The following is a 21,783-nucleotide window of genomic DNA, read 5'->3' as shown; positions in this document are numbered from 1 at the left end:
TCAACTTTATGATCATAACTTTGTAACTAAAAACCCCTGTTTTGTAAACATACTGTATGCATTTGCATTTATATTGAATTACTTATGAGACAGGGGCCCAGGGAACTGGGAAGTGCATTGTAAGTAGCACTTCCCTTATACTTAAATATATTTTGTATTAGCCTTAAGAGTGCTTCCACCACCCCCCCTAGATTTTTTTGTCAGAGAGCCCAGAACAGCCACCAGGTGCAAATAAGATACTTTGTAACAATTTTGAGATAAGCAAATAAGTAATTGTAACAATTTAGATAAGGAGGTCCCTTGGGAGAAGTTAGACTCACAGCTTAAAGGGCAATTCACCTTCATTAGCAAAACTGTAATAACTGAAAAAAAAACCACAGAAATATGTTCAAACTTTCATAGCCTGTCAAATTTTGCAAAATGAACATGGTAATTAGGGGGTGTGGCACAAAAAATGGGCGTGACTATTTTTTTTGTCCCTCTTTTTATTTCCAAAATGTTGGGAGGTATGGCTAAGATATGTAATAATGTGTGTGCTCTCATATCTCATAATAATATTTTGGTCCTTGTTGCGATCAGTAGAAAGTTTTCTGTTTTCACACAGCAGCTGTTGTGATTTGGCGTGAAATTCTCAAAACTGCGAAATGGCGCCGGCGTCTAATTTTTTTCAGTTTTTGACGCTGGCAACCGTTTTTTTGGTGCCAGCGAATTTCCGAAAGCGAATTTTCACGGCCGTTTCACAAATATATTCGCGCCTGCCGAATAAATTCGCCCATCACTACTGTCTTTGTAGCTATTATAGACTGCAACCGGGAGCGGTCCAGTTTGGCACAGCCCATGGCCTGGCAAAGGTCCGCGGCCCTGTGGTTGGGGAACCCTGCAGTAAAGTATACACAACACAGTGATAACTGAAGTTTTTTTTACTTTATATAAACATAATTGATTCGGAATACATCAACAATAACAATAGGTTATGGCAGAAGAATGCAAAAATAGTGCTCAAGAGCTACTATCAAGATTAATGGATAACTTTGCCTCTTAAAGGACACCCTCGTGCCAATGCAAACCTGTTCCCTTAGCAGCCTTAGCAATTTGCCAGGAGGAGATTCACAATATTACCAAAGATTCATGGACTTCACTTGTGTTTGTCTGTCAAACTTGCAGGCTCTAGTTTCAAAGATTGGGGCGTGCAAACTTCAATGGACTTCAGTGTTCATCTACTTACCAAACACATGAAAAGAAGCACGGAAGCAAAGTAAAAGGGGTGACAATGTGTCTAAAAGCCAAAGTGCATGTTAATAGTCACAACAATAGATTTTGTGGGGACACCCAGAGGCTACATTATGCAGCATTAGCAAATTGCAAAGTCTGCTTCTTTGGAAGAAGATTCACAGTTTAACGAGGCCATGGCAGTGTCCCTATAATTTATTTAACAAGTAGATTTGTCTAGGTAGGGGTTCCTCCCTGAGGAAAAGTCCATAGATCTTCACTGTATATTATTTCTGGAAAATGGAGACTGGCATGTTGAAGCATAATAATATAGAGATAGCTAAATAAAGGGCTAAAGCTGGGGCAGATGCAGATTTACAATTCAGTAACAATATGTACATGTGTAGGACAGTTGTATGGGAATACCATCTCTTACTTAAAAGCCCCTTATGCCAACACACTGAATGCAACAATAACCCTACTAAGAATAATATTGCATTGCAAAGTACATCCAAGTTTTAAAATATTGACCGTTTTATGGCTATGGAAGAGTGGCTTCTACCCATAAAGGGGACTCTCAACAAGAACTAAGAACAGATTCCTATCATAAAGCAAGAAAACGTATAAAAATGTACTAGTAGCGGGAATCGTGTCTTGTAACCTGAGATCAGTTTTTAAAGTCCCATTGGTACTTTCATTGGTTTTATTCATTCACCCACAGACAAGCTTTCAATGTGTCCTCCTTCAAAACATAATGCAAACACGCTTCATAAATATGAAGTGGATAAAACTACCCGTTCGAGAACTACAACTTAAATCCATGTACAGCAAGAACTGTTTCCAAAGAGTTCAAACGTATTATATTGTGTTCAAGCTTAATGCTCTTTTACAAGCTTCTTCTCAAATCCTTCATTGTAGACACGGACTGTGCTGCCCACAAGAGGCATCTCCGCAGCCAGTGGCATACAGAATATTTTCCCTTTCATCTCCAATTGTCTTCTTTTTACTCTTGCTAGATGATGCCCTTGTGTAGACATTTTGGTTTCCTTAAAGTCAGCCAGCAAGTCAAAATGATGCAGACTAACAAGATGGAGAAGAAGACAATAAGTCCAATGTAGCTAGCGTGGGACAGAGGAGGGGAATAAGGCAGCTCTGCTGGGATCATGTTGGTCAGGTTCAGCATATAGCCAAGTGTCCATCCTGCATCACTGTCTTTAATCTAAAAAGAGATCACAACATAAATCAATGTAGTGATAGAGAAGCTCACATAGTATATAAGATTGGTCATCAATATTACAATAAACCATTGGAAGTCTTGGCATTTTTTAGCTTAGTCACTGGGCCATCAAGCTTTCACCAGAAAAAAAGACTAAAAAGGCCAACCAACCATATTATAATTTATTCATGCTGATTCAACTACAATAAATACTACCTTTTTTCTTTCTACATTATCCTCCCATCCATTTATATTCCATAAATTCTAAAATTCTTTCTATCACCCCTTCTCTCCCCAAAGTTGTCTTTCCTTACTTTTCATCTTTTGCTTTCTCCTTCTTTCACTCCATCCCCTGCTGCTTTGACAGCTTTAATTGTTCTCTCTCAAATTAAATTCTGTTATATACTTTCAAATTGCTTCTCTTATTCACAGAGTTAAATATTGACTGTCTAGTGCTAGTTTGTCCGTCCATCTGGCCAGCGTCTTTTTATTTTACAGTGAAATGAACTGTGAAATATTCTAGTGTTCTTGCCAAGAACATAATATATTATACACAGGAACCATGAATAATCTGTAAAAAAAATCAACCCCTCCAAACGACATCTGCCCGATTTTTGGCCAGGTATCAATTGGGTTGGCCCATTGGATGTCCCCATAAATGAGCAGATAAACTGGCAAATTGGTCTAAAGTGCCTAAATAGGCAGAATTCTGCCCATCTATGGCCAACTTTAGATTATGTTTCCAGAGACAAGTGGAACTGAATAGACAGTACAGTTCAGCTGCAATGGGAAAACATTTAGCTATTATTACCTTGCCTAAAAATCTGATATCATTCCAATTCTCAGAGTGAAAGCCATATCCATATTCGAGAAGAGTTAATATATATGTTCCAGAAAAACAGTATTCACTAAGGTACTTTTCTTTTATTTTTGGAAACTCTTTCTTTACCTTAAGAGAAAGAAAAACAAATGTAATCAAATTGCATCAAAACATATTGTGATATTATAGTTATTTTGCAACAGTTATTAATAGATAATGCATATGAACTGATTCCTTTACAGTTAATGTGCCAGAAGAACCAACGGAAGACAAGCTTTTTTTATCTGGTGGGTAATAGTAATAATTATATTTAATTTAATACATTATGTAATTAAGTGTGTTTACTGTCTCCATAATCTTAACTCAATTTGGAACTACACATATAAACTAATATGTTATATAATGACATTATACTCAGGTTTATAATCAAGTTAGTTTTGATTTTTATGTTTAAAGTTTTTATTTATTTTCATCCTATTCTGACCCTATCAGGCTTGCATTTAAACTGCAATCTGTCTGACTTCAACAAGCAAAAACTGATTTGCCATAAGGCTACATTTGTAGGTTTAATTAATTATATTTTTACTAACTTCTTCCTGGTTGCTTGGCAAAGTAAGGCACAGCAGATAGATAGGCTTTTAAATTCAAACTTCAGAGCTTCATTTACAAAAAAAAGGGCAAACAAAGAGTTCACAGTGTCATGTTTCTTTACATCTTGCAGTGGAGACATATTTGTGGGCTGCATGATGAAATGTAGAACTTTGCTCAAAAAGGATGGCTCAACTCACTCTGTATTCAGAACTTCCATATGAGGCAAGTAGGATATGACCTCAATCTTGTTTTTAATTCAGTTGACTGGTTACATAGAATTTGGTATTCAGTAAGGCAGCCTGATCCCTTGCACAGGTTTTTAATCCTTGACTAAGAGCAAGCCTTAGTGCATAAAGAGGATTTTGTGACCCTTAGAGCTTATGCATTTTCACCTACCCCTTTGTAAATAGGCCTTAAGTGCTGACTTTAAAGTTGAGCAACTGTGATATACAGTAAAAAGATATCACGGGGCCCCACAGCGAATTATTTTTCAGGCCCCCATGTTGACCTGTTTTACCAATATTTATTGAAATTGTATATGAATTAGAGCCTCATGGGGCCCCTATACCTCCTCGGGCCCCCCTGCAGCCGCAGTGTCTGCTTCCTCTATAGTTATGTCCCTGAACTGTGACCTGTGTTCTGCAACCAACGCCCAAGTAGCCTTTAATATTGAAATACTTTACAACAGACAGTGTATCATCCCATTTCTCACATGAAGCTTCCAGATGGGTTTTCAAAATCACAGCCTCAGTACGCATCTCAGTTTCATCCACATACAGTAGGCCATTCTCCCTCACTGTCCTCTTCTGTTAGGCCTATCCTCAAAAACCTCCATTTCTATGTGATCAAATGTCCAGCGCCACTATTCCCTCCCTGGATTGCCTTCTATTTACTTGATTAGGATGCACAACTAGTCGATTAGCGCCTGTGGACAGTTTAAAGTTTAAGGGGCAAATTCACTAAGATTCGTAGTTGCGGCAGGCGTAACTTCACCGCACTTCGCCGCACTTCGCCACACTTTGCCAGGCGTAGTTTCGCCAGTGCTCCGCAAATTCACTAAAATCCGAAGTTGCGCTCAGGGGTAGCGTCAGGTTGCGAAGTTGCGCTAGCATTGATTCGCTAAGCGAAGCGAACTTACGCTAGCGATGGTTAATTAGCATACGGCGCCAAATTCAAATTTCAATGGAGGAATATGTAGCAGCACTACACAAGCCTGGGAAACCTTCAAAACATCAAATAAAATTTTTATTTTGCCCTACACATGTGCCCACTGTATAGTTAAGTTGCCATGAATTAGGAAATGTAGGGGGGAAGGAGGGGAGCCCCAAAATTTTTTTCGATCTTTTTCAGCCTATCACCCATAATATAGAAAAAACGCCAGCGTTTTTTGGGACTTTTTTTTGAAGAAATCCCTTTCTACTCTATTGCGCTTCGCCTGGTCTGAGGTGGCGAAGGAAGCCTAGCGTAAAAGGTAGCGTTCAGAACAATGCGTTCTTTAGTGAATTTGCGTAGTTACGTCCGTTGCGCAAATTCGCCAGGCGTAAGGGTGCGAAGTTACGCTAGTGAAGTTATGCTAGCGTCCGTTAGTGAATTTGCGAAGTAACGAAAATGCCCAATGCTAGCGAATTGATGCTAGCGTTAGGCGCTTCGGCGTTTAGTGAATTTGCCCCTAGGTCTTTGATGGGATGTTAGCATCAGTAATGAGCTGAACCTTGTAGCCCACAGCTCAGAAAACAGAACAAAATGGGACCTGCAGTGGTAATGTTGACCCTCCAATATCTGCCTATCTGCATGTCAGAATAAAAACCTTCCTTTTTGTCTTACCTCGTCCCACGATCTGGAGCAGTGTCTTTCCACTGTCTCTTTTACTTTGTCAAGAGATATTTCCCCATTGGTGAGTTTTAAAAAATTCATAACAAAATAATATGCCGAGAATGCCTGGAGCAGGGAAAAAACATAATTAGGGCTGAATTTTAACTACAGCTTTAGTTTGCTTTTAAATCATACATAGCCATCCGTGGCATGGAGGAACTTCTGGCCACGGGCCTTGTAAATAAAAATCATAAATAGAAACATGACTGACTTTCAATAATACTCTAAGGTTTCAGTGGGAGGAAAACCGCACATACCTGCATTCATTTATACGATATTCATTAATTACTTGCACACAAACCTTATTTAGAAACCAGTTACTGCCATATTTTTCTGATGTACAGTAAGACTACTATGTGATGATTCTGCTACAGCAGTGAATGGAAAACAATAATTTAGGGGAAGCAGAGTGGCAGAGACCATGTATATGTATGCAAATCTGCACATGATATTTCATGTACGTTACACTTTACTTTACTTTACTAGAAATTATGTTTTTCCATTAGACATTTAAAAAAAATCACTCTCTATGGTCATATCTGTAATCAAATATTTGGGAATGTTAAGCCAGTCTGTATGCTTATAGGACAACACAAAATACAGACTGCTGTGGTGCAAGAACATCTTGCAGTTTCATAAGTAAAATATATTTTATAGATTTATCCCTTCTTGTCTTAGTACACTGAATAATGAGGTTTCCCTTAAACTGAGAGAATGGTCAGCATGCTCACTGTGGTGTAACAATGTGGTAGTTATGGTTAATATAGTGATTAAAGTACCCCAATTGTAAAATATATGGTGCTTTTATACAGGTCATGGAACTCTGAGGTGACTTCTTGTATCCTAATATTTTCCAACAAGGGGTACTTATACTTGTTTATTATAACACAAAAGTTTTAGTGAGTCATGTGACAAAGATGACATCAATAAGCTCTTTTTATAACTGATGACATCACTAAGAGCCATCTATAAGGATATATATATATATATACAGGATATACAGTACATGGATTTTGTGTACAGTAGAACCGCCATTTTACGTTTTTCAGGGGACAAGAAAAGAATGGTGAAACATCAAGGAAAATGTAAAATCAGGGAAATGTATTATACATAATATATAGGTGGGACCACTAACCAACAATGTAAAATGAGGGGAAATTTAAATTCTGGGGATGTAAAATCGAGGTTCCACTGTATTATATACAAATTCTCAATAGTTTATATAGAAAAAACAGCAAATTCGCTAATCCGCTGTGGGTTTCCTCAACAGCACCATTAAGGCTCTCCAAGGGACCAAGAAATATATTCTCTACCCAGTGGAACTACCATACAGTAGGGTCTGCTGATTTGGCGTCCCCCTCCCCAGCCCCTTTTGCTGCATCAACTTTGTTGCTCATTGCAAACAAGCAAACAGGTAGATGGGCAGCTGGGTGGGAGGGGAGAGCGTAAAATGTGCATGCTGCTTAGATGTCCTTCCACTGATGAACACACGCCAATCATATTAAACCACTATATTCTTATAAACCACAGATTGGTATCTAAATATGACTTTCTGTTCCAAGCTCCTAGAGAGTGGCTACATGTCAGATCTAATCTTGCTACTCCTTGTTCACAGTATCCCTGCCCTCTATTTTGTTCTCGCATAAATGCTTCCAGCCTCAGGATATACCTCTTCACTGCAAACATCTTTGTTTTTTGATAATCACTTCATACCATAAGCACCCAGGATGGACAGGCTGAAAAAGGAAATAACCCCTAAAGCACTAGGCTACAGACTTTTTGGCATTTTGAATAATCTTTGACATCAGGTACAACAACGTTGCAGTTTTTACTTATGAGTAACTGTATTAAAAAGTATTAAAGAATGAAAATCCCCCAACTCAGCTCTCTTACCCCAAATGTGCCATCCACATTTGGTTGGAAAACTCCATTGAAAGAACATTGTGAGTAAGTACAATGTGTTCTGTTGAAGATTGCCTCGACATTGCGCTTGCATAGCTGGTAATTGCCAGTCCCTCTAATATCTAAGAAGCTGGGTGCTCTTGATATCCTCATTTTAGATATGCAGGGACTACTGTAGAGGTCACTGGTGCTTGTGTTCCTTCTATATCCTGAGTTAAAGCAAGGATCCATAAGGATAGAATCTGATGTAGCCTGTAATAAAAGAGAATTAAAATAAGCTGCTAATGGACAATTTCAAAAGATCTTTATTTTGAATTATTGACGGAACCTTTTATAGAAAGCTTAAAGGGTAAGTAAACCTTGCCTAATCAACCTTTATATCCATTAGGTGTCCATGTTAGATGGTGCCAACTTAATTAGAGTGTTAACAGAATTCTCAAATGGTTATACAGCCTACCAGTGCAACATCTGTGACCTTGCTGATACCTACTGGGAGATTATTCTGCAATTTTTCCTTAGTGATATAACATAGTCCTCAAATAGCAGTAGGGCAGACATTGTACTGCTAAAGCTAAGGTACATTAAAATATGTGTTAAAGGAGAAGTTAAGGTTTCAAATTGAATCTTGTCCACAGTTAAGACACCAAGTGGGACATTCACTAAAATCCGAAGTTGCGCTCAGGGGTAGCGTAAGGTTGCGAAGTTGCGCTAGCGTTGATTCGCCAGGCAAAGCGAAGTTACGCTAGCGATGCTTAATTTGCATACGGCGCCAAATTCAAGTTACAATGGAGGTATATGTAGCAGAACTACACAAGCCTGGGAAACCTTCAAAACAGCTAATAAAATTGTTATTTTGCCCTACACATGTGCCCACTGTATAGTTAAGTTGCCATGAGTTAGGAAATGTAGGGGGGAAGGAGGGGAGCCTCAAAAAATGTTTCTATCTTTTTCAGCCTATCACCCATAATATAGAAAAAACGCCAGCGTTTTTTGGGACTTAGAAAATTTTTTAACTTTTTTTGAAGCAATCCCTATCTACTCTATGTCGCTTCGCCTGGTCTGAGGTGGCGAAGGAAGTCTGGCGTAAAAGGTAGCATTCAGAACAATACGCGTTAGTGAATTTGCGTAGTTACATCCGTTGCACAACTTCGCCAGGTGTAAGGGAGCGAAGTGAAGTTACGCCAGCGTCCATTAGTGAATTTGCGAAGTAATGAAAATGCCCAACGCTAGAGAATTCACGCTAGCGTTAGGCGCTTCGGCGCTTAGTGGATTTGCCACCAAGACTTGTTCTTCCTACTATCAAAAATGATTATGGTGGCATTTAAAAAAAAGTGTAAGCATCTATAGGTACAGAAATGCATGGCTTCCAATTGGTTAATATAATGAGAGGGCAGGTTATAAGGGCTCAGTACAGGACCGCCAACTGTCTTGGTCTCTTTCTTTAGAGCTACCATTTCCCTAATATGGGCAGGTCTGGACTGGGAGTCAAAATAGGCCCTTGAATTCCAAGTACACAGAGGCCCAAATAGTCCTCCACCAGCCCACTAAATAGTGACTGTCTATGGGACCTTACAGCAGCCCCTCTGGCATTTGCCAGAACCCACAGATTGTCAGTCCGACCCTAAATATGGGCACAATTTCTCTCTCCTGCTAAAGCTTTGCATACTTATCTTTCCAATTTGCTAGATTTTTAAGCAGTTTATGAAACAAAGGCATCTCAACTGAAATCAAATCCTAAATTTGAAAAGTTGCTAACTTAGATGATATAAATAACCCTCATTATCAAAACAGTATTGTTTCACACATTGGCAAGTAAATATTTTCACTGTAAGTTAAACAGTAAGAACCATTTTGGAAACCCATCTAAGCATATATAGATAATCAGAACAATTTATTGGAGCCATTATGATTAAAATACATCAACTATTTGAGGCAAGCTCTATAATATCTCGGTACAGATTTCAGAATCTGGTGAAGAGGCAATGATAAAAATGTAATTGTTGCAATTGTGTAGCAAGCAGGAGAAAATTGGCAAAGCCGCACTGAGTAAATGAGATGTTTCTGATCCCATTACAATTGGCTTTCAAGAATAGTAAGATATACTGAAGCCAGATTAAATTATAAGTTTACATAATGTGGGAGGCGGCAATAAAATTCCAATTGTAACATTTTTTTGCAGGCAAATAGAAAAGTTGTTAAGTGTTGTGAAATTTGGTTTCCCAGTTTCTACTTCCGAATCATTCGTCTAATATTCAGCCCTTGGCACTCGGAGAACTGTCATTGGGGATCTCACAAAAGCAAGAGGTCTTCTTGGTGAAAACAAAGAAACGTCTAATAACTTCTAATAATATTATTTTGTTTACTTCTAATAATATGCCTGGAACCTTTATACCAAGAGCTTCACTCAAGGACTGGTTCCATACAGTACCTTACTTAATATTTGAACTCTATAAGAGATGTCATTTGGATTCAGGATATTGGATTTCTGGATAAGAGATCCTGTTTAAACAACATACAGTTGTATGGTAGATCTATACATACCTGTACACTTTTAGCTATCTGAAGGCGCAGAGCTTGGTCCTTTCCATAGCAGAGAAAGCTGTGTGTATAGACATCATAGGATTTACCATAAAGGCGGAAGTGCAAGGAATTTTCTTGGGATTCAATCTCTCTTTTGGACTCAAAGGTGATCTGTGTTGAAGCACCTCCAAGATCCAGCGCACCAGATGTTCCAGTGGGTTTAAAATTTGGCATATATTTGAACCAACCTGAATCCTAGAAAATAGGAAAAATCTGGTTTGAAGCAATAATAACCTGTATATGGCATAATTGCTGGGTCCCCCACAACTCACACCTAGAATTAGGGGATCATAGAACCTGTATTGGGTGACAGCAGAAGGGGGTCTCAGGTTTTTACCAAACCAAAAACAGTATCATCTAAAACTGTGACTTTTCTGGGAAAGAATGGGCAACGTTTGGCACAGAGAGATTACAAAGCTCTGGCATAGGAATATGAAGTATATTTACTGTCTACTGTTCCCCTCTTTCCCACTCTACATTTAAATTGCACATTCCCCCACCGAGGGCTTTGTAAGCGAAGTACACCAAAAGCATAAATTAACCTGGATAAAGTTTCCAAGCAGATAATTTATTGTGATCCATCCGTAAGCGCCTTCTTCTTGTCCTGTAATTATTCTGGCACCCTGGAAATCAAATGGAAAAGAACGCAGCGTATTTTCCACTGAAGACAGGACTTCCTCGGCCATCGTTACATTATTTAGCCTGTGAGTAATAAAAAAAAACACGGTTGAACTCCATAAATTTTTTTTGTAAATGTATCATCTACTTTTCAATGGGTTATTAGCATAAAGGAGACAACAGTAAAAATATGAGAAAAGAAAATGGCAAGGTTCTCATCCTATCAATTATAACCTTCCCTTTTATACTATTTTACAAATGTGCAAGGTTATAAAAAAAAACAAATGTTTAAATTACAGCAATTACTGAATCAGGGTAGAATTCTTTGGGTTCCGACCGAGACATTGCAAGAAACCACTGCACCGATGTCGCATGTCATTCTGTTATTTGCCTGTAGAGGTCAGTGGTCCCTACTTCAGGCAGCTTTTTACTTTCTGTACCAAACTCATGAAATTATTCGCCATATGTAATACATTTGCAAAGAAGCAGAATCCCATAGCAATCAATAAGCTGTTTGCTTTAAATTAGATAACCAGTAAATGCTACATGCTGGTTGCTAGGGGTGATTAGACCAATAGCAAACTTTGCACATGGTACAATTTCCATAAATTGGCATTTTCTGCAAAAATTTGTTCTGCATGCACAGACAAACTGAGGCCATTCACATCATGTGATTGGGGTATTCTACAGGGGGAGGGAAATATGTAGTGTGCATATTATTAGAGGCACTAATAATATCCCTTTATATTAGTAGCTCCCCTTCTTGCAATTCACTTCTTGCAATCACATTGTATACTATACAGTAGGGATGCACCGAATCCAGGATTCGGTTCGGGATTCGGCCATGATTCGGCCTTTTTCAGCCAAATTCGGACAAATTCTTTCTTCCCAGCCGAACCAAATCTAAAACCTAATTTGCATATGCAAATTAGGGGCGGGAGGGAAATTGTGTGACTTTTTGTCACAAAACAAGGAAGTAAAAAATGTTTACCCCTTCCCACCCCTAATTTGCATACACAAATTACGATTCGGTATTCAGCCGAATCTTTCGCGCAGCATTTTGGGGGTTTGGCCGAATCCGAAATAGTGGATTCGGTGCAATTTACCTCCCCAACCCTAATTTGCATATGGAAATTTGGATTTGTATACGGTTCGGCTGGGAAGAAGGATTTGGCCAAATCCTGGGCGAATACCGAACCAAATCCTGGATTCGGTGCATCCCTACTTATCTGTTATCTACTGTGTATCCTGTGCTTGAATGGCTGCCCCATGGCTAAACAGCAGCTTGTTTATATAAACTATAGTAGTACTTGTGTTATCTACTGTGTATTCTGTGCTTGAATGGCTGCCCCCATGGCTACACAGCAGTTTGTTTATATAAGCTATTGTAGAGTTTCTAAAGCAAACACACCAGTTTTACCAGTACAAGGCAACAGAAAACTATACGTTCGTTTACTTTTTTTGGTGTTACCGTTCCTTTAATGACAGGATAGGTTTCAAAGCAATATTCTAGGCTTTTTTTTTTCATACCTGAGCAAACGCATTCCTGCTGTGGCCCCTAAATAAACTGGTGTTTCCCTTTGCTGCATCTCAGGAATGACTTGACGGGCTTTATTCATGCACTTCTGTAGAGAAAGACCGGCCTTCAGTGGCTCGTGCCCATAACTGGAAATGCCGTTGCCTTTCATAGAGAAATTAAGCACATTATAAGAAGAGATTTCAGGTTCACTTATAAAATTAGAAAACTCATTTATACTTAATTCATTTGTGGGGTATAAAGGGGTTGTTCACCTTCCAACACTTTTTTTCAGTTCAGTTGGTTTCAGATAATTCACCAGAAATAAATACTTTTTTCAATTACTTTCCATTTTTTATTTTCTAGAGTTTATCTACTGTAAGTTTAAAGTTGAATGTTCCTATCTCTGGTGATTGATTCTGGCAGCTTAGTAATTCAGGTGCAGATTCGAAACTTGTAAGAAGCCCCGGGAGACCAGCGGGCGTTCTCACCTCTGTGGTGACGCACTTTCAAGAAAAGTGTCCAGATTGACGTGATGACGTCACTTTGGCACCAAATTCAAAAATAAAAGGCACCGGCAGACGTGATGACGTCGCTTTGACACCAAATTCAAAAATAAAAGGCACTTTTGTACTCCAGACCTTGCCCAAGCTGGTTGTCTAAGCCTATTATTATTGTTCCTGCCTGGTTTTTGCCCCCTCGCCTGTTTGACTTTGAATCTTCGCAACCCGCCATTGACCTTTGCCTGTATTGACCACGGAATCTTGCTGCCAGCCATTGGCCTTGCCTGAAATTTGACTACACCTTTGCCTGATCCTTCTGTTACTGCGTTTGAACTACCTTGGCCGAGATTTGATTCCCTGCCATCTGTCACAGCAGAAAGCCCGGGGCCCCCGAAAAGGGGTCAGTGAACACCAGGGGTTGGTAGGGCTCTCCTACTCCATCCAAGGTAGGCCCTGATAACTTACGGGCTTCTAATTACAGTTTGTAACAAAATGGTTAAAATTTTTCAACATTTAGTGATACAATTAGTTGATACATTTCTCAGCAGCATCTTCAACACAGTCAATAGAAAGTAAGGAAAAATGCTTTATTTTTGGGGAACAATCTGAAAATAACTCAACTGAAAAAGTGTTTGGAAGGTGAACAATCCCTTTAAAGGACATGCATTGGTTAGCCTGCTTGTATTACTGTAACATTCTGTATCTACTGGTCAGTAGTGAGAGAGGCAGATGTGTTCAGTAAGTTTAGAGCTATTCTTGGCATGGTTTTCACTGTTTATGCTCATACGCCAGGTTTATCTTAAGGTGACACTTCATGAGATTTCCAATTGTGAGTCAAAAATAAAATAACGAGTCTGCTGATCACCCCATTATGTTTGATATGAAACAAGCAAATGTCTACGAGATATTTCTTCAGCCAGCTATTGTCTCATACACTGTATTTATAGATGTTAGCTTTTCCACAGGATCCATATTAAATCTTCATGTTGCGTTGTGTCTGTTAGTAAATGAATTTCAGTGCAGTGCAGTCTGCAGCCACACAGCAAAACCATTTCATGTGTGCTTGGTACTAAATGGATGAAACGGAAACCATAATGACTGCTACTGCTAATGCTACTGACAAAACAAGACAGCATTGCATTATTAAACTTGCATTATTAACACAAGTGCTAAACCCGTTTTGCTACCCGGAAGAGTGCGAGCAGGTCAGGGTGTGTGCATGGGGTGTGAGACAAAAAAATTGCAAAGACATAAAAAGTCGCCACAAGAATAAAACCCATTGCCTTTAATGCATTTGGAGTGAGAATATGTCACGCATAAGAAAAAAAACAAACCACCCATTGACTTTAATGGAGTCATTAAAGTCATTTGGAGTGAGTAAAAAACTTGAAAAAATAAACGCCCTTTGATGCATTTGGACAAAAAGTCGCTGAGACAAAATAAGTAGCCATAAGAAAAAAATGCCCACTGACTTTACTGCATTTGGAGAGAGTGTGCGCAAGAAATTTTTTGTCGCCTATTGACTTCAATGCGTTTCACTAATTTCTTAGTTACAGACAGGACAGATTTGCTCATCACTATTGAAGACCAATGTTGCAGCAGTTGAAATGTGACTGCTATCTGTTAAAAAAGGAAAATAATGAGACAGCCGCTTCAGCACACTGCAGGATTATCAGCTCAAAAAGTGAGAAATATAAGAGAGTTCAGTGATAGTACAAAGGCATGCTATCACAAGGAATTAGTGAACCGGGTGAGATTAGATTGCAGATACAAGCAACATAGTGACATGTATTTATGCACAGATAAAGGACAAAATAACACCTTTCAAAATAAGTGCAGCACAGTTTTCCCATAACATCTCCTTGGAGTCGGTAGAACCAGGACTTCTATGTAGTGATGGGCGAATTTATTCGGCAGGCGCCGATAAATACGTGAAAACCATCTCGAAAATTCGCCAGCGAATTTGCGCTAGCGTCATAAAAAACAAAAGCTCCGGTCTCAAAAGTGCCGGCGCCGTTTTGCAAATTTTGCGCCGTTTCGCAAATTTCACCGAAGCAAAACGCCCCAAATTCGCCCATCACTACTTCTATGCAGATTATAGGTGGCCCAAGACGGACTGATAATATCATATGAAAAAAAATTTCAGACAATATTCGGTACGTGTGGGAGATGAGCCAACAGAAGCCGCAGAAGATTGGATATCGTGCTGGCCGGAAAATGTTTTAAATTTTGAAGACACCCGAACATCGGCCATTGCTAGCGCTGACTCGTGAGATGCAGGAAGAGTTCTATTGATTCTACCTGTGTATCACGATTCAGCTCTACACGTGGGTATTGAAACAAACAATTTTGGAAACATCTTTTCCAGGAAAGATCGCAATTGTCATGTCTATGGCCACCTTATGGGGAATTTTGAGTGCTAATCCCAAGTGTAAGCAAGCTGCCAAAGCAAATGTCAGGAGAAAGACAAGAGGAGCCTGTAATCCACACTTGCATTACTCGTTTTGCTCTAATGCCATCACAATATATGCATGCAATTTAATACTATGTTAAAAAATATTTTTTAAAAACAAAACGATTTACTAACCTTCAACTTTGCAATCGTCTATCTGCTGTACAACTCCGGTGTCATTTTCCTTTTCTGCTGGCCACTCATATATATAAACACTGGTATGGGACGAACCAGCGTCCAGCACAATGCCATACTGTGAAGAAGAAAAGACCACGATTATGATAAATCTTGGGCAGTGGGATGAATCTTTAGGGCAGGTATTTGGAGCAACAAAAAAACATAAACTTGACTTGACTTTAAAGCTCTGTACAAATGAAGTTGCCAATGTTTTGTTCACAGATGACACAATTTTTGTATTTATGTCAACTCTGAATCTGCCAATCATTCTAGTACTAGGCTGAATATTTTGTGAAGTATTAAGTATTCAGCCATTCAGTTCATTCCTAGTTTGTTCGTGACATTTCACTTTTACAACACTATGGGTAAAACAGCAACAAAGGAAGGCAAAGTGCATGAAAATGGCTGATTTTGCCTGATGTTTGCTCTAACACCCTGACCTTCAATGTGAGCTGCTGAGTTTAAAGCCTGAATTAGCAGCCTAAAACTGCTACAATCTCAAAAACCATTAAAAATAGATAATATAAATTCCAAATTTCAGATCAATCTGAATTAAGTTTAAATCAACACCTGATTTGGTTTAGATCCCCTTTACTATGTGAAACCTACCCAGCTTTTTTATGAGTGTCTAGTGTGTGAAAAAGCTGCCCTTTTGGTACCCACACTTGGGTTTCAAAAACAGCCAATTATAGGCACCTATTTAATACATTTTAAAAAGAACACACCATCATGTATTACCTAAGATACTAACCCTATCACACTCCTTGATATAAATGAATATTGTGTGATTGCATGTATACAGGTCCAGATTTGTGGAAAGGCCACAAAGTCCTGGGCTTATGACAGCAACATTTTAGGGGCGGCATGTTGCCCAGACACATGGGGTCATGCAGCTATTTTACTGTTGTGAGTGTAATCCCCAGTGTGCCGGTGTTACATGCACACATTCGCTCGGGTGAATGGGGGGGTAGGAGCTAGAACCTTGCAGCCTTTGAGCTGCCCATGGAGCAGCAGTGTAACTAGAAGGGGGGCGGGGCCCCGCCCCCTCCGTAAAACTGGGGCAGGGCCCCCCGCCCCCCTCCGTAAAACTGGAACCACCCAGACTCAGCCTGGAACCGGCCGGAATTCGTGGCGTGCAAGCTGCCAGGGGGTCCTGGCCCAATCGCACCCCCTGCTTCCCCGGTAGTTACACATTGTAATTTTATACCCATTCCATAATACATTTTTACTAATAGGAACACCTTTCTGCTAGCCCCCCCTCGCTCCACCTAATTTTGTACTTAACATTTTAGTAGTTCTATACTCATTCAAACCCAACAATGACAAACTTATTGTTTCTATATATAAAACTTATTTAGGGAAGTTGACCAAGAGGCATTGTGTAAAGATAAAAAGATACTACCACAATTTACTACAATTTCATTCCCTTTTTTGTTGTGTCTTCAACATCTCTATGGTTTACCTAACTGAGTACGTTGCCAAACTTTAGTAATAGAAGAAATCTGAAATCTTTTGAGATGGCTATCCAGGCAGACAAACCTCTATGTTGCAGGGTTACGCCATTACAGTAAGCCTAACAGAGGATGAGCTATGCTGGAGCTATGAAGCAACAAGTATCCTATAGAGAGGCTGGAGCAGCAGAGTGGGCCTCCAATAAAATGCCAATAGGGTACTATGCAGGAAAATAGGGCAAAATGAAATGCAAGGCAGAAGAATTTGGAGGGGGGGGGTTTAGAATTTTTAGGCTTGAGGTGGGCTTCAGGCAGAACTTAAGCAGCATATAGAAACGGAACCATAGGAAAAATCTTAATAAAGAGGGTTTTTTTAATAGTAGCACAAATACTTTCAAGGCTTTATCTACTTGAGGAACACTATGAGAATCATAGGAGCTTTATAAAGAGATAAAGGCTACAGAAGAAGCTGGCCTCAGGTATTGCAGAGGAGGAAAAGAACGAGATAAGAAGCTTTAGGTAGCTAGAAATATATAGAAAGATGTCAAGCTGACCTGAAAATGAAAAAGATTGGGGTACAGTGTATAGAGTGGTCGTTAGGGAGAGGTGTACATCCATGAGATAAACATACAAACACTATATGCAGGATAGGGATAAGAAGCTGGGGGGGGAGGCTTTACTATTTCTAGGAGTTTAATCTTTTGAAGAGTGTTTTGTCAGTAGCCAACAACATTGAATATGTTACAAGTGAGTCATCTAGATTCTTATTAAGTTATTGTTTTTCACAGTGCAATAATGCATATACCAAGAGAAAACTCGCCATGCTGCTCAACATTTGCGCCTTCAGCCCATCAATGAGATTTTCGAGCTGTGCAGATTGATATGTGTGCACTATTCAAGAAACCCAATAAATTATACAATATTTATCAGTGTTGATTTGTGTTACCTTAATATTCTTTGGAAGAGGTTTATTCTGAACTACTGCGATTGTGACTAAAGCGATAACACCCAACGTAAACAGAGCTCCTAGGAAGAATATGACTTTTTTGTGCCATGTCTTCTTCTGTTTTGCAGCTGCAACAAAGGAGACAAACGAGTGATCAGAACATTTGTACTGTTTCCACATAGTTATGCCATAATAAAATTGTTCTGGGACTTTTATAAAATGTTGGGTTGCCATATTTTCTGTTATAAGAGAAGGAAGAGATGGTAAGTGAGGGCAGAACTAGTTAGTTACAAAAGGTATAGGCAATGATGACATGAAGCAGTGGTAATCAGTGCAATAATGTGCATACTCCTGGACCTTGGTGTTGGTGTGACTTGCAAGGCAAAAAAGAATGAGCAACTCTGAAACAGCTGCCTCTAAACCTCAAGAGTTTGTAGTGTCATCCACTGAATCCACTAAATTTGGTTTGGATGCACAGCATTACGGTTATTTGCGTTTTCATTTAAACAGACAGTTACCTGTAATTTAGAAATACATCACAGCATAGTTATAATGAGGATGCAAAAAATAGCCTGCATTATCTACTTATGTAGGATGGCCACCCAAACTGTATGCCTCCACAGCCCCCACACCCATCACACAAGGTGGCTTTTCAATTTTCTTTAAAAAGAAAAAGGAACACAATGCAATTGAGTAGGTATTGAAACATACATTGCGTTCTTCCATTTGGCAAGGAAACAAGTGTACACTGCAGTCTACTTGCATCCAACTAGCAGATTCTGAAAGTTTACTAAAGTAAACTCACTTTCCTTTTAGCAGAAATGTTGAAATGATTCTATATTTCTGTTGGAGGGCTTCCCTGACTTCTTTAAAGGTGCAATTTGGGGTTACGTGGCTCCTAATCATGGCCCAAATCTGGGCCTGTGACCTCCCCACAAATCCGGGCCTAATAAATAAAGGTTTAATATTTATCCTCATATACAGCAAACAGTGAGCTGTTCTCTGACCACTGTAAGGGTTAGTTCACACGAGAAGATTCGGGGAGATTTTGTCGCCTGGCGACTAATCACCTCTTCTTCTGGGCGACAATCTCCCCAAACTTCCTCCTCGTGTCTTCCCATCCGCTATAATGAAAAGTCAGTGATTTCCTAGATGTTCCTCCCAGCAAAGTTTTCATTCAGGCTCATTAACAGGTTAATGGAGTAGCCATCTCCACAGCAGTATCATATAGAATGAAGAAAACTGGAGAGCCTTCCAAAGTAGATTAATGTAGTTTTTTTATTGAAACACTACATGTTTCGGATCTCAAGGATCCTTCCGTCCAAAACTTGCACCAGAGGAAGGATCCTTGAGATCCGAAACATGTAATGTTTCAATAAAAAAACTACATTAATCTACTTTGGAAGGCTCTCCAGTTTTCTTCATTCTATATATACTGAAAAGTCGCCTGCGCTAAAGGAAACTTCGGGCGGCTTTGGAAAACGCAGCACCGCGTGTGCTTTAGCGCAGGCGACTTTTCATTATAGCGGATGGGAAGACACGAGGAGGCAGTTCGGGGAGATTGTCACCCAGAAGAAGAGGCGTTTAGTCTCTCCGAATCTCCTCGTGTGAACTAACCCTTTGACTTCAAGAGGTAATAAAAGTGTTATCAAGATGGACAAAATAGTTTGTTTTTTTTTATTTCAAAGGAACGCAAAAAGTTAATCAGGATTGACACAAAATTTGTGATAGAGAAAACCCAGATTGCTATATCCTAAACATTGGGATTTGTATAGCTATCATCAGATATATTGTATTCATGCATTTGATTCATTCCTATTTTTGGCTTGTTTATTTTATCACCCTGGAGTTTTTGGCAGGCCATGTTATAATCATGACTAAATCAGAGAGAAAAAAAAGAACATTTCTTAAAACTTAAAGGACCAAAAAATGAAAAACATTAATTCACTTGTCATTCTGTATTTTTCATATGTATGCATTTCATTTTTTAAGCATGTTAGCTATCAATTCTCCTATGTTCACCCATCCTTTATCTGCTATATACAATGGATGGAAAATGTAGATGAATATAGTTCTATGGCCAGTTATGAAAAGGCCACTATAAGGAATATCTATAGATTGTAGCTTGTCCTTGTCTAAATATATCAAATACAAGGGCATCTAAAGCGTTCCTTCTTTCCTTCAAATGATTTACGAAAAAAACAAAGTTTTCTTTAATTTTCGGACCGTGTGTGGATTGTCCCGACATTTTCCGTACTATGACGATCGGTCATTTAGTCGATCAGACAGGTTAAAAGATTTCTGTCGGCTTACAATGATTTCTCTGCATGAGATTTTTTGATGTGCACTGGGTTTTATGCAATACCCCGAAGTTTTCTGGCAAAAAGCATTAGAATCTGAGTTTTTGATGAAAAATCCAAAAAAAATTTGAAAATCGGGTGGAAATTCCAAAAAAAATGTTTCACGCAAACAAAATTTTCCGGAAAGAGTATTAATAAATAAGCAAAAAAAACCTGTGCGGATTTGGTCTGAAAAAAATTTAGATAAATTCGGACTTTGATAAATAACCCCCTTGGTGTGTCTACCATATTCAATGGAGCCTTGGATACTACAGGTATGGTATCAATTACCTGGAATGCTTGGGGTCTGGGGTTTTCCAGATAAGGGATCATTAGATAAACCTAATAGGATTGTTACCATCAAGTATTGTTTTACTATTACTGAAAAAAAGAAACAATTTCTAATAAATTTGCTTCTAATAAAATCAATAGGCTTCTTGTAATCAGGAGCTTTTTGGTATTTTTAGAAATGGTTTCACATTTTTGGATAGACTAATGTGAACACTACGGGGTTGATATATAAACGCTTGTTCTTCTTTAACAAGCAGTAACATAAAAAAGAGTTTTATATTTATGATTATTTTAAATGGAAATTACTACTGAATTACCATTCCTACCTGTACTATTATTACCATGCCTACTGAGATACAGAAAATATTTTTTAGTGATTCAGAAAGTGTCATGGATTCTTTCTCAGACTCTTTCCAAATCAGTATGCACATTAGTTACCGGTATTGACATTTCTGGCACCTAAGCAGCTCCTAGTGATGCATCACTAGTGCAGAGAGTGCAGTTGTGCTCTCTTGCACTAGAAGAGACAAAATTCTACTTTAAAAAATGGATATTTAGCTCTTAGAGTTATCAGGAGCTTTTTTTGTGGCCCCTGGTAACTTTGTAACTAAAGACCCCTGATTTTGTAATGTATTTCCATAGATACTAGATTACTTATGAGACAGGGGACCAGACATTGTGCATTGATCAATCCCCTCTCTTTTTTGTATGCTTGTAGTTAATTTAGCCAAATCAGTAGCTCTTCCATTGTATTTATATACTTTTTATTTCTCTTTGAGTGCTCCCACAACCCCCCTCTTTTGCATTTTGATTTGTCTATGAACCTGTACATGTGAGATCTACCTCTGAATAGCTCGGCAGTGCCTGGAATCCATAATACCTTTGTTATGATTATGTACATGGACTCTGAGGATTTGTAGTCAAGGCAGCAAACAACAGATATTAATCTAATCATAACAATGACAGCAGCAACCATACAAAGTACATCTTGTACCACTACATTAATCTGCATTATTGTAATAGTGCTTGGATTACTGAAACCCCACTTCTTTTGCTTACATTCTTTTAATCTGTCTTGAATTGTTTTTCATCTTATTTTACTTCAAACCTGTCAGGGCAGGGGTGATGAAATCCTGTCTTATATTTAACTCAGTGCATAATAGTAAGTATAGTTACCCCGCAATGCCTGGAGTCAGGCACGGACTGGCAATCTGTGGGTTCTGGCAAATGCCAGAAGGGCTGCTATAAGGTGTCATAGAAAGTCAGTATTAAGTGGGCTGGTGGGGCTGTTTGGGCCTCT

General features: G+C 38.9%; 1 protein-coding gene across 2 annotated transcripts in view; it reads right to left on the bottom strand.

Moving 5' to 3' along the window:
- Positions 1-905: 905 nt before the first annotated feature.
- entpd1.S (ectonucleoside triphosphate diphosphohydrolase 1 S homeolog) overlaps positions 906-21,783 on the bottom strand; it is a 70,664-nt gene continuing 49,786 nt past the window's right edge. For both annotated transcript variants that reach the window (XM_018227510.2, XM_041571023.1), the window contains exons 2-10: positions 17,854-17,981; positions 15,415-15,532; positions 12,339-12,489; positions 10,733-10,892; positions 10,152-10,385; positions 7,602-7,862; positions 5,661-5,774; positions 3,237-3,374; positions 906-2,428 (exon numbers count right to left, since the gene is read on the bottom strand). In XM_018227510.2, the coding sequence (XP_018082999.1) occupies positions 2,222-2,428; positions 3,237-3,374; positions 5,661-5,774; positions 7,602-7,862; positions 10,152-10,385; positions 10,733-10,892; positions 12,339-12,489; positions 15,415-15,532; positions 17,854-17,981 (1,511 nt within the window). In that variant the 3' untranslated portion in view covers positions 906-2,221. The remainder of the gene's footprint in view (positions 2,429-3,236; positions 3,375-5,660; positions 5,775-7,601; positions 7,863-10,151; positions 10,386-10,732; positions 10,893-12,338; positions 12,490-15,414; positions 15,533-17,853; positions 17,982-21,783) is intronic.

Source organism: Xenopus laevis, chromosome 7S (genome assembly GCF_017654675.1).
Source record: "Xenopus laevis strain J_2021 chromosome 7S, Xenopus_laevis_v10.1, whole genome shotgun sequence".
NCBI classification, from domain to species: Eukaryota; Metazoa; Chordata; class Amphibia; order Anura; family Pipidae; genus Xenopus; species Xenopus laevis.
Note: the sequence above shows the minus strand (reverse complement) of the source record. Positions and strands in the feature narration are given on the sequence as shown.